General features: G+C 45.3%; 2 protein-coding genes across 7 annotated transcripts in view; both read left to right on the top strand.

The window, feature by feature from the left end:
* ATP6V0A4 (ATPase H+ transporting V0 subunit a4) overlaps positions 1–6,691 on the top strand; it is a 72,768-nt gene extending 66,077 nt beyond the window's left edge. For all 4 annotated transcript variants that reach the window (XM_087431432.1, XM_087431421.1, XM_087431426.1 and 1 more), the window contains 3 exons: positions 1,444–1,561; positions 4,957–5,128; positions 6,252–6,691. In XM_087431432.1, coding sequence (XP_087287558.1) covers positions 1,444–1,561; positions 4,957–5,128; positions 6,252–6,345 — 384 coding nt within the window. In that variant the 3' untranslated portion in view covers positions 6,346–6,691. The remainder of the gene's footprint in view (positions 1–1,443; positions 1,562–4,956; positions 5,129–6,251) is intronic.
* A 2,143-nt stretch (positions 6,692–8,834) lies between these two features.
* Positions 8,835–12,719, top strand: part of SVOPL (SVOP like) — a 77,009-nt gene continuing 73,124 nt past the window's right edge. For all 3 annotated transcript variants that reach the window (XM_087431398.1, XM_004430711.3, XM_087431394.1), the window contains exon 1: positions 8,835–8,944. The gene's annotated coding sequence lies outside the window, so the exon portion shown is untranslated. The remainder of the gene's footprint in view (positions 8,945–12,719) is intronic.

Raw genomic sequence — 12,719 nt, 5'->3', positions numbered from 1 at the left:
CTACTCACTCCCTCTGTTTCTGCCCATCCCCGCCCCTTCACTTCCCCCGAGCTGTTTTCACTGATGAATTGAGAGGCGTCGATTTTTGTCTTTTCTCTACAGCATCTGACCTGGTTGACCACAACCCCTGTTCCTTCCTTGACTGCAGAGATGTAACTCCTCGTGGTTCTTTGACCTTTTCTTTTCATCATCAGTTTCTTTCTTATGTTCAAATGAAGATGTTTCCCAAGGCTGGGAGCTCTCCTCTCTATGATCTTTCTGATGTTGATCATCTCAGTCCTCTTAGCTCCCACTGTCACTCCTCTCACAGATGAGGTCCCAGGTGTCCGTGTCCAGCCCGGACTTTTCTTCTGAGCCTGTTCTGCCTCTACTACTGTGTGCCGAGAGATCCTACTTATGTGGCCAGCTATCATCTGAAATGCAACACATCTGAGAATCAACTACTCATCTCCTTCCCTGATTTATCCATTTCTGTCAATGCCATTCTTTTAGCTACTCAGACTCAAGAACCTCAGAACCTGTATGACCCTGGCCTCTACAGGGTAAGGGGCCCTTCTCTGTGTTCCCACAGCACTGCTGCATTCTTGATCACTGCACTTCCTGTACTGTTGTGTGATAACCGGCTGTTTGCATAGCCTCCCTACTAGGCTGTGAGCTACTTGAGGACAGGGATGGTGCCAGTCAAATCATTTCCCCCACAACATCAGAGTGCATGAAGGAAACAATGAGCTAGTGCTGTCTTTGTGCTGTTTTCCCCTCGTACCTGGATTACTAAGCTAATTAACAAATTGGCTTTTTTGCTTGTAAGATATCCTTTCACTGGTCCGTTTTGCTACCAGATTAATCTTCCCCAAGTATTTCTTTATTTCCCCCTGGTGCTTTCTATTCAGATGCTTTTTATGGTTCCTCATTGACACCAGGTTATTTTCTCATCCCTGTCTGTAGTGGGTCTTTCCCAAAACTTCACTCCCTGAGCACTCTTTTCTACTCCTCTCTAAAACAAGCTCCCAGTTCCAGCCAAATTGTTTTCCCCCCAAACTTGCCTTCCTGATGTTCCCAGCCACCTGCCTTTCCCTTACCAGGCATCATTTTTTCTTTACCAGGAATGGTCTTGCTTCCCTTTTACTGGTAGATTCCTGTGATCCTTCATGGCGTAGTACAAATCTCACCTCCTGTGACCTCTCCCCTTACCAACCAATATCTCTTCTTCTTCGAGCTTTTTTCAACCATTATGTTACCAAATGTTACCACACACATATCATATCCTTTGTGCTGCTAATTCTCTTTCTACAAGTATATTAATTAATATTTATTTTCCTCTAGACTTTCCTCTAGGAAATGTCTTAATAGCAGAGCCCATGTCTTATTTGTCTAAGTATTATGTGTAATACCTTTTGGGTCAAAAATATTTAATGAAATAGAATAAAAAATTCTCTCTTTCAGTTCAACTTTGGAGACGTCTTTGTACATCAAGCCATCCACACGATCGAGTACTGCCTGGGCTGCATTTCAAACACAGCCTCTTACCTGCGGCTCTGGGCCCTCAGCCTGGCTCATGCACGTGAGTGAGCCGCCCATCGGGGTCCCCATCAGATCTCCCCTGGGAAACAGATGCAATGTAATTGTAGGTCAGAGTGCCTTCTCTGGGTTATTTCTGGTATGTTTGCCTGAGAAATAGCCCCTCCTTCCTAGGAAGAAGTGACCTTTTTTCAGTAGGTCTGGCTTTATACTACTGGGATGGTTATTCTCTGTATCAGTTTCCTGTTGCTACTATAACAAATTGCCAAAAACTTAGCAGCTTAAAACAATACAGATTTACTATCTTACAGTGCTGGAGGCCAGAAGTCCTAAAACCAGGGTGTCAGCAGGGCAGTTTTTCTTCTGGAAGCTCTAGGGGAGAATCCATTCCCATGCCTTTTCTAGTTTCTAGAGGCCACCTGCATTCCTTGGCTTGTGGCCCCATCACTCCAACCTGTGCTTCTGTCATCACATCTCCTTTTGCTCTGATTCTGACTTTCCTGCCTTCCTCTTATAAGGACCCTTGTGGTTACTTTGGGCCCAACTGGATAATCCAGGATAATGTCCTTATCTCAGCATTCTTGACTTAATCTCATCTGCAAAAAGCCCTTTTTGCCATATAATGTGACATATTTATGGGTTCTTAGCATTAGGACATCTTGGAGGAGAGGGGGTCATTTTTCAGTTTTGAGAGAAGGCCTGCCTTGATTATGAGCACTGGCGGAGGTGAGCCAGTTGGCTGCCCATTGAGCTGACCCACAGGGGTTGCTCCCCACCTTGGTGAGTTCACAGCTGTCCAGGGTTGGGCCAGGCCCAAGAATCCAATTTTGGTAACGATTCAAGCCCTGGGGTTGACTTAAGTCTGGAAGCCTGACTCACCAACTTACTTTGTAAGATGCCTCTTGATCTCTGCCTGCCTCTCCAGTCTAGTCTCTTGGTATTTCCCTCAGTGCCCCGCTGGCACCCCTGTACCCACCCATTTCACGTGCAGTGGCCACGAGGAAGTGCATTGAGGTTCCTGAAGATACCACGCTCTCTGGGCCCCTCTGTATGTTTGCCTGCAGCTCCTTTGCCTGAAATATTCCTCCCTTCTTTAACTCTCTCCCCACCTGATATCTAATTTCTCATTCAGAGCTCAGCTCAGATGGCACCTCCCCTGGAAGTCTTCCTCCCTAGCCCCCGGTCTGGAAGGTGCCCTTCCCTGGGTTCTGGGAATGCCCCATCCTAGCACCTTGTAATTCTGTCTTGACGAGCCTGTCTCCTTACTAGACTGTGAGCTCCTGGAAGGCAAGGACCCTGACTTTTATCTCTGCATTCCCAGCACTGCGCATAATATTTAGAACAGAGAAGCCAGGCCAAGGTGTGTGCTGAATGGATAGAAAGCAGTGTAACGAAAGTGAGCCTGATTATTGATTTATAGCAGAAATGCAAGTGCTCAGCATTAGTCTTCACTGCTTAGGCTGTGTTCATTTCCTTGCATAAACTCACGTGTGCGCGCGCGCACGCGCACACACACACACACACACACACACACACACACACTCTTCCATGTGCACAGAGATGCTTAGATGCATACATACATCCAGCCTGCAAGTGCCTGCACTCAGATACCCACAAGTGCCTGCATCCATTACCTGTGTGTTGATATGCACTCATGAGAAGCGGTTATCCAGGGACCTTAAGTGGATCTCTGAGCTTCGTGTGGTCAGTGGTGTTGATGTCAGCCTTCAGCTCCAACCTCAGCCATGGTTTGGAGGATTCAAGTCACAGTGGGGCGGAGTCTAGATAGGAGAGAAGGAGTTTTGGCATTTTCAGTGCCTGGGCCAGAGTTTGACACTGGATGTTGGGGTACCCTCTAGCCAGCCTATGCCCATTGAGGGCATAATTTGACTCCAGAAAACGCATATGGCTCACAGCTGCCTGGCATGGTCCACCCATTGGGTCTTTCTGGAAGTTCCTGCAAGGTATAGCTCCCATAGATACCCTCCACTCCATACCAACAAACTTGCTTGAAGAGGTAATTTGGTAGAGTGAAAAAAATAAAAATACTGATTTAATTTCTACTTCCTGTGCCACCACTTTTAGCTGAGTAACTTAGGTGAGCAGCCTAACCTGTGTGTGCTTTGACTTTTGTTTGTGGTTTTAGCAGTTGGCCTGCTGTGTTAGTCAGGCTACGCTAGAATATGTTAGACATCCCCAGATCTTGGCAGCTTAAAACAATAGAAGTTTACGATTTATCACATCTGTGTTCATCAGTGCCGGCTGAGACCCAAGCTGAGGGAGGTTTTGTTTTAACACAGGCTTCAAAATCACCAAGATGGGGGAGAAGGAAGGCAAGAGGAAAACACTGGAATTAAATGCATGCCTTCCCACAGGGCCATGGTGAGGCTCTCATGATGTGGCTTCCACTGAAGGGCCGTGGTTATTAGACCACTACCTGTGGGGAGCGGGAGCAGAGGAAAGCCGCTCTCAGGGAAGTTCTGTGTGATTTTACTTGTCTAAAGGCTGTGGGTCAGAGAAGCCACCTGAGTTCTGCAGCACAGCATGGTTCAAATTGCTTTCATTTTTTATTTTGATAATTTAGTTAAATATAGAGGCAAAGAATCTATCCCAACTTACAGCGGAGAGGACGGGTAAGAGTAGGAGCAGATGAGTAAAGCTGTTCCCACTGGTGAAGGACCTCGCGTTGCTCCAGCAGGCAGAAAGCCAGAACTCGGGTGGGGGGCACAGAGCAAGCACAGGTCCTCCTCCTGTGCTCCCCTGTGTCTCTGCTCTCATCATGTCCCCCTGGCCACTTGCAAGTCACAGGCCTTTGTCTCTCTGGGCCAGGTCATTGTAACCTTTTAGTTGGGGGGCCTCAAGCCTCAACCCAACAACGTAATGACAGTATCTTCCTGAAAGGGAGAGAGAGAGTGTGCATGAGTGAGCTCCCTGGTGTCCCTTTCATAAGGGCACTAATCCCATCATGGGAGCCCCACCCTTGTGACCTCATCTAACCCTAATTACCTCCCAAAGGCCCCATCTCCACATACCATCACTTTGAGGGTTGGGGCTTCAACTTAAGAATTTGGGGGGTGGGGGAGACACACTCAGTCCATATCAAATCATATTACATGTGTTCTTTTGTGTTTTGCTTCTTTGGTGTAACATTATGTTACTCAGATTTATTTACATTGCTCCTGGTAACTATAGTTTGCCTACTTTCATTGATGAATAACATGCCACCATATATTTGTCTTCTTGTGGAAACTCCTCCATTGTGAACAAAGCTGTGTAGACAATCTCGTGCAGGTACACTAGAGCACACGTGCCCACATTCTCCACCTGGAAGTGGAGCTGCTGAATCATAGGGTGTGCAGATCCAGGATTGTAGTATAGAAATAATCTGCATTTGCTAGATAAGCCCTCTGGTTGAGAATGTTTCTCTGCATCTTACAGAACTGTCTGAAGTGCTCTGGACCATGGTGATGGACATTGGCCTTCGCATTCGAGGCTGGGGAGGACTCATTGGGGTCTTTATCATCTTTGCCGTATTTGCTGTCCTGACAGTAGCCATCCTCCTGATCATGGAGGGCCTCTCTGCTTTCCTGCACGCCCTGCGACTGCACTGGTAAGGATGGTGCTCTAGAGGCTCTGGGGGCTCTAGGGAAGGTCACCTGTTGGTGTAATATTAAATGATGTAATATATGCACACATGTATACATATATAATGGCTGCCCTATAAAATGTTAGTTCCCGTTTACTCCTTCTCTTTTAAGTGTTCGTTTAAGGGACATCTCCAAGTATTGATAAGGGGACAGATCTGAAATAGGCTCACAGACGGCAGCTGAGCGAATGTGGGATGTGTGGCCCTTCGTGCTGAGCACAAGAGTTACATCAGTAGAACAGGCAACTAAACTCTCCAGAAAGTGGAAACAAGGAGGGTGCCCACGGGGAGGAGGGCGCTCGCAGGAGGCCTTTGACGTTCTCAGATGTGTCCAGAGACTGTCGGCTGTCACTACGTTTACAAACATGGAAACATTTGTTTAGGCTTCTGCTTTTCTCCCAAGTGCCTTTTCAACCACGAGTTTCGAGTGTGCCACGCGTGCCCTGAAACCACACAGACCGTCTTCAGCTTCACTGATGCTCTCGCTCCCTCTGTGGCCATTGTTCCTAAAGAAAAGTTTCCACACTCCACATATTGAGTTGAGAGAATCACAGCATCCCCTGCCTCAGGTTATAGCACCATTTCTTCCAGTGTCATTAAGGAAATGAGCTCTGCAACAGAATAGAACACAAACAAGGATGCATGGTATCTGTTCTATAAGTTATGAAAATATAAGTCACGGTGCTGGTGGTTCTGCAGTAGTGTAAGCCCCGCAATTTAAGATCAGGATGGAAATGTAAAACCGTGTATAACCCGTGGAGCACTCTCTCCTCCTAGCTCGTCAGACATTGCTGCACTGTCAGGGCTTCTTCGTTTGTGGGGCGCTGAGGGGAGAGCCTTTATGCTGTGATCTATGAGGCCGCTAGCAGAGGCCTGGAGGCAGTGGGGCGGGAGGGGAAGGGGAAGGTGTAAGAGGGAGGGAGAGAAGGGTTTAAAAAGCCGCAGGGCTCCGTGGCAGCCTGGGTGCCTCCCCTGGCACGCCTTTCTCACTCTGTGCTTGATTGTACAGATGCTCTGCTTCTTCCTTCCAGCTGCCAGCCTCTAGCTTACATGTTTAATCCCACTTTTTCTTGCCCCCCAACAACAGGGTGGAGTTCCAGAACAAGTTCTACGTCGGGGCTGGTTACAAGTTTTGTCCATTCTCCTTTAAACGCATCCTGGATGGGACAGCCGAGGAGTAGCTGCAGGTCCAGCGGCGGCCGCCGCCTTCTGCTGCGGTCTTTGTGTCAGTGAAAGAAGTTCAGTCTCGTCTCTAATGTCGGCCTGTGCAAGGCGGTCAATGGAATGATTGTTCTTGGCTAACTGGAGGTAGCAAGCTCTGCATTATATACTTATAAGCCTTGGGATTTGATATGACTTAGCCATGTCACACAGGAACCGCATTGGCAAGTCATTTCAACCTCGTGTGGGGTCTTAATTGTCAATTACTACAATGATTGAGAAATGGGCGGGGAGGGTGCGAAACGAATGTTTTCTTGCAATTAAGTATTATATTTAAGAAAATAAACTTCTGGGCCATTCACTCTTTCTTTGCGATGTCTTTATTCAAAATTATTCCATGAAATTTAGTATTGATAATTACAGGCCAAAGCTAAACAGTAGAGTTACACAGACTAATCCCAGAGGAGGATTATGTTGGTTTTATTCCTTCAGTTCCTGCTTCCTCAAACGCCTTTTTCCTTGTCTGGGGCTAAGCTTTACAAGATTAGGAACTTTCTCACGAATTTTCACTCCAGGTGAGGAAGAATGGATAATGTTCTCTGTTGGGCTGGAGGGTTGGCCCCAGCATGGCTCTCTGCATTGTTAAATCCTGAGGAATGAAGTGTGGCACATGACATCATCAGTGACTTTGTTTACTCTCCATGCACACACTGTGCTGGAGTAACTGGAGAAAGAGATTTGTGGGCTTGGGCAAGTGCTGGAAAATGGCTTGCCAGAAAGGAGACTGCCAGACAGTCTGCCCTAATACTCTCTGGGTCAGTCGGCCCCAGTCATTTTGTAGGGCACATGGATTGGCAAACTCTTAAGAGCCAGGTGTAGAATAAGATATGTTCCATTGACTATTTAGTCTGAATGACCTTTATCCAGGTTAATTATGACCTCTGTGGTCACTACACTGGCAGAATTAAGTTTAACTAACATCAGTACAGTGCTTTATAATTTACGAAGCACTTCCATGTAGTGTCTAGAGCTAAATAAGATTCCCAAAGATCTGACCAAATTCAAACTTGCCTTTTGGACAGGTCTCTGTTTTTTCAGCCCCATCTGCCCCTCCGTGTAGTGGGGTTGGCTGGTGCTCATGGAAGTGATATTGCTCATACCCAAGGAAGCTTCTATGTCACTGTGGGGGAAGAGGGAGAATCCTCCTCTGCCCTTTCCTTTAAGGTTCTTATGGCTGGCCAAATAATTAACAAGACAGGTTAGCAGGAGAAAATAATACCAAGTTTAATAACATGTATACATGGGAGAAAGCAGGGACACTGCATTTCTCAACACAATAGCAGAAATTCTCATCTTAAATACCATGTTCAGCCAATGACAAAGGAGGATGTTGGGGGTGGGGGGAGTCAGTTACAGGAGATTACCACTAAAGCACAGTAAACAAGAGTAAGGTTATTATGCAGATTTAAGGCCTCACCTTTCACATTGATAAGCCTCTAGAAATGAGGCCATCCCCCCCTTCCCAAAACAGAGAGGGAGACACCTTTACAAATGGAGATTTCCCTTATAAATGTAAATGATTGTCTGGCAACTCCTCACAGGGCCATCCAGAGAATGTGGCCAGAGAGACAGAACTTCTGATAAGATGGGCGTGTTGGTGCCTTTCCTATTGTAACATTTATCCTACCTTATCTTTACAGCCATCATGATAGATCTGTTCCAGGAAGGAGCCACCATGTCAAATTCTTTAGGCAGTTAGTGGGGGAGGTCAAATATCCCTCAGAGAAAACAACCAAGGTAAAGAGATATATTTTAGGATGGTCAAATCTTGATCTCCCACGTCACCTTCCACATCAATGTCATGACTTGTCCAGAACAATTTAAGGCACAATTAGATGCTCAACAAATATTCATTTAATGATTAAAATAGGTTAGCCCAAGAATGATAGTTGGCATCAGAAGACATATACCATTGAGTTCTAACTCTGACACTTTATCATGTGTGCCCTCGGGCAGGAATGGGAGTTGTTCCCCTCATTGCCAAAATGGGGCTAGTGATCTCCACCTCTCTGGGTTGTGGAAGCGGGTAGGAAAACACCAGGCATGGACGTGGTACTCAGTCAATGACATTGCCCGAAGGAAAGAACAGGCTAAAGCAGTGTGTGAATGGTGGTTGTAGGTCCACACATCCTAATGCCACCAAGGTCACTGACAGTTTCAAGGTTCTCAGCTCCTTACTGCCCTTCTCAACAGTATGCTCTGCCTTCATGCATCCCCAGCCTTTTGCCCTTCAACTCTAAATGGTGGTGGCTGTGAGGAAAGGTTTGAAAGGGCAAAACTTCCCTCTGCCCCTTGCCTAGACCCCTCCTCTTTCAGAAATCCCCCGGCCTTCCTGAGAACAACATATTAGATTCTCCCAGTGTTTGGCAGCCTCTTGGTGTCTCAATGAGAGGTGTAATTTCCCCTTTAAAAAGGGATGGGGTGAAGGGCTGCTGAGAAAGGGGTGTGACCTGGATGTCACTCACTTGCTCAGGATGCAGGGTTGTTCCTTAAAGAATCCTGTTCATAGAACTGAGCTGAAAGGGGAGGAAGAGACCAGGGGCCAGGATTCTTGGGAAGGTAAGTCCAGAAGCCCCAAGAGGCTATCAGTGGTCCAACTTCTGTGTGAGATTTGGCTGTTGGCTGTTGTAAGGGGGAACGAAAAGCCTGAAACTGGAAAGCTTTCCCAGAAATATGCAGAGGTAAGAAACTCAGACAGGCAACATGGATCTGGGTGTATTTTTCCTGCTCTGGGGGGTGGGCGATTGACCATTAGTGCTTGGCTGAAGGCAAATGGAATATGAAAATTTCCTTCTTCTTACTGATGATATTGCAAAACAAATTACATCTCACACACACACACACACAAGTTCCATTTTGAAAAGCTCTACGGTGGCCCAATTATTTCTGGCTAAAAAATTCAGTATAGGAAAATGCAATAGAATAAAATGTCCATCAGTCCGTTAGAATTTGTTTTAATGAAGCTTGAACTCCATCCGAGCCTTTGAGTTTCTGAGTAAATCTCAGTATGTCAGTTCTTATTAGATTTTTTGAAGGTAGTTCATGGTTTACTTTCCCATTGTCGTTTTTAAGGAAGGTGAGGGATGTGAAGCATTCTTCCTCACGTTATTCCCTATTTTCCTGAATTGGTCTGACTGATCGATCCATCTATCCATCCATTGTCCTCTTCCTAGGTTAGAAGGGATTTAGAATGACTTAGGGAACCGAAGAACAGAAGATGCCAACTCAGCTTTTCCAACATTCCATTTCAGAGTCGAGATTACAAGCCCTATCTTTCAGTAACGTTCCTCACATCCATCTCTGTGAAACGTTTTGTCTTCTTTATGAAAACTTTTCTTTATGAAACTTTTGGCTGAAACTCTAGAAAATACTAAGCAAATACTTTCCATATCTACTAACTTGGAGTTAGTGTTTGAGTGTCCTCTTAATGACTTGGAACATAAGCCCCTTTACAATGCACAGATGTAAATTCCAAAATCCTGATAACCTATCAACACCTCTGTGCCCCCCACCTCTGTGTTCCCATCAAAGGAATCCTATTGTTGAAGACCCTGTATAACCTAATAGGGCAGGAACGAGAACTTTTTCTGTTGCAGGTGTCGGGGGAAGAGGGAGAATCTCCCTCTGCCCTTTCCCTTAAGGTTCTTCTGGCTGGCCAAATAATCAACAAGACAGGTTAGCAGGAGAAAATAATACCAAGTTTAATAACATGTATACATGGGAGAAAGCAGGGACACTGCGTTTCTCAACACAATAGCAGAAATTCTCGTCTTAAATATCTTTTTCAGCCAATGACAAAGGAGGATTTTGGGGGTGGGGGGAGTCAGTTACAGGAGATTACCACTAAAGCACAGTAAACAAGAGTAAGGTTTATTATGTAGCTCAAGGCCTCACCTTCCACATTGATAAGTCACTAGCAATGAGCTCATCCCCCTCTCTTCTCCAAACAGAGAGGGAGATACCTTTACAAATGGAGATTTCCCTTATAAATGTAAATGATTGTCTGGCAACTCTTCGCAGGGTCATCCAGAGAATGTGGCCAGAGAGACAGAACTTCTGATAAGAGGGGCGTGTTGGTGCCTTTCCTATTGTAACATTTACCCTACGTTATCTTTACAGCCATCATGATAGATCTGTTCCAGGAAGGAGCCACCATGTCAAATTCTTTAGGCAGTTAGTGGGGGAGGTCAAATGTCCTCAGAGAAAACAACCAAGGTAAAGAGATAGATTTCAGGGTGGCCAAATCTTGATCTCCCACACAGGTAACTTGTACATTTGTTTCTTCCGTCCTTTGGCAACCTCCCCTGACATTGGGAACCCACCCAGGCCTTGGCCATCTTCAAGGGCTGGGCGTTAGAAAGGTTAATGTTGCAGTCGGTGACACTGAACACTGCGTTGGTGGCTGGGCAAAGGCCAGTCTTGCTCCTCTGAGTGCAGTTAGAGTGAGTCACACATCACTGTCATCCCTTTTCTCCACCCCCACCTCACCCCTGCACCAACTAGGCCAATCCAAACTGAAGTTTGGAAGGTTTTTCTTCCTCTAAAATATACTGATTTTGCAATGTAAAGCAATGTAGAACAACAGGAGCATTTTTAGTGAAAATTATTCATTTTGTTGCGCCTTTCATAAGTAAGATGAGGTTCTGGTTTGGATGGATAGAGGTGTTATATGTCTGGTTGGATTTATCTGGTCTGAGTTCTTATAGGCATGTAGCACAGGTGAGAGTTTCCTAACAGCACTTAAGTTTACCCTTGAAATAAAATCCATCCATTTCAGAAAACAAGTAACTTTTTTTCCATTTGGTTAGTTTTTCATTTGAGCCCAAGGTGTTCTAATGTTAGCAGGATATTAGTAAGAAATGCCTTTGAAGAGATAAACATTTGATAACTCCAAAGATACTTAAAAACTTAGCCTGAGTGTATTTGATTTGTGATTATGGTGAAATTTTAGAAATTTAGTTGGTACCTTTATTCAGAGATGAGAAACAGTACTACCATGAAAGCTTATGTTGCACGGGGCACTATGCCATATTATACAAACACCGTCTCCTTTAATCCTCATAGCACACTTAAGAGGAAGTTCACCAGTCAAGAATTGCATACACCTGGTAGGTCTGAGTGCCGTGGTGTTTACAATCCGTCACAGCCAGTCACAGATTTCTTTGTTCCTTCTCCACTCCACTCTTCACTTGACTAGCCTAAAAAAAAAAAAAAAGAATTGCACACAACTGCAAGTACCAGAGACCAGAAATAACAGTGTCTTAAACAAGAGAGAGCTTTATTTTTTTCCCATGTAAGTGGCATCTGGAGATAAGCAGCCCGAGGCTGTATGAGAGCTCCACATACAAGGTCCCAGGCTCTTTCTAGCTTCTGCTCTGCCAGACTGAACCCAAAGTCTCTGTCTTCACATTTCTGTCATGACCCACGACGCCTGCTGAAGCACCAGCCATCAGGTCTCTGATCCAGGGAGGAGTCAGGAGGGAGAGGAAGAGGGGCAAAGGAGGGCTTTCTCAGAAGCCCCCGCAACAACCCTCACCTACACCTCAGCTGCCATCCTCCTCAACAAGGTACCAGGGAAGACTCATTACTGTGAAGGCTGCAAGCTATTTCTCCCACAGGTGGCTAGTATTATTTTTATTTTCAGATGAGAAAACTGAGCTAGAAGAGAGGGAATCAGTTCAATCTCAGTCTCACTATGACTACTGACTTCTCTCCCTCCCTCCCACTTCTTCACTCCCTTCCTTCCTTCTTCTCTCCCTCCCACTGTCTTTTCTTCCTTCTTTCCTTCTTATGTTTGTTAATTTAGTAGGTATAAAATGATACCTAAAGATTATTTATTACTGTAATTTTGTCAGTTATTACAGATGAACAATTTTCTAGTTTTGTTTACAATTTATATATCCTCTTGTGAATTGCTTGTTCATATAATTGGCATGTTAATCTATGAAGATCTTAATTTTTTTCTTGTAATTTGTGGTTTATATCTACTACAGATATTTACTGAGTGCATGTATATATAAAATATGTATATATATTTGCAAATAGTTTTTCTTCTTTTAATTTTTGAAATTGTGCTAAAATGCACACAACATAAAATTTATCATTGTACCAATTTTAAAGTGGAAAATTCAGTGGCATTTAGTTGTACGATTTAGTTGCACAATGTTGTGCAACCACCCCCACTATCGACAGGGCCTCCTGTGACAGGCCACCTCGAGGACTTCTGGCCAATGATTTGATCGTCTCTGGGTCAAGCACCCACCGCTGGCCCATAGGTCACGGCCAGTGATGAGGGCAGGTGGGGGCAGGTGCCCCAGGCCCGCCTGGGACAGCG

This window comes from Ceratotherium simum, chromosome 1, assembly GCF_057802395.1.
Source record: "Ceratotherium simum simum isolate JZ-2026a chromosome 1, ASM5780239v1, whole genome shotgun sequence".
NCBI classification, from domain to species: domain Eukaryota; kingdom Metazoa; phylum Chordata; class Mammalia; order Perissodactyla; family Rhinocerotidae; genus Ceratotherium; species Ceratotherium simum.
This window is presented reverse-complemented; position numbering and strand designations above follow the sequence as displayed.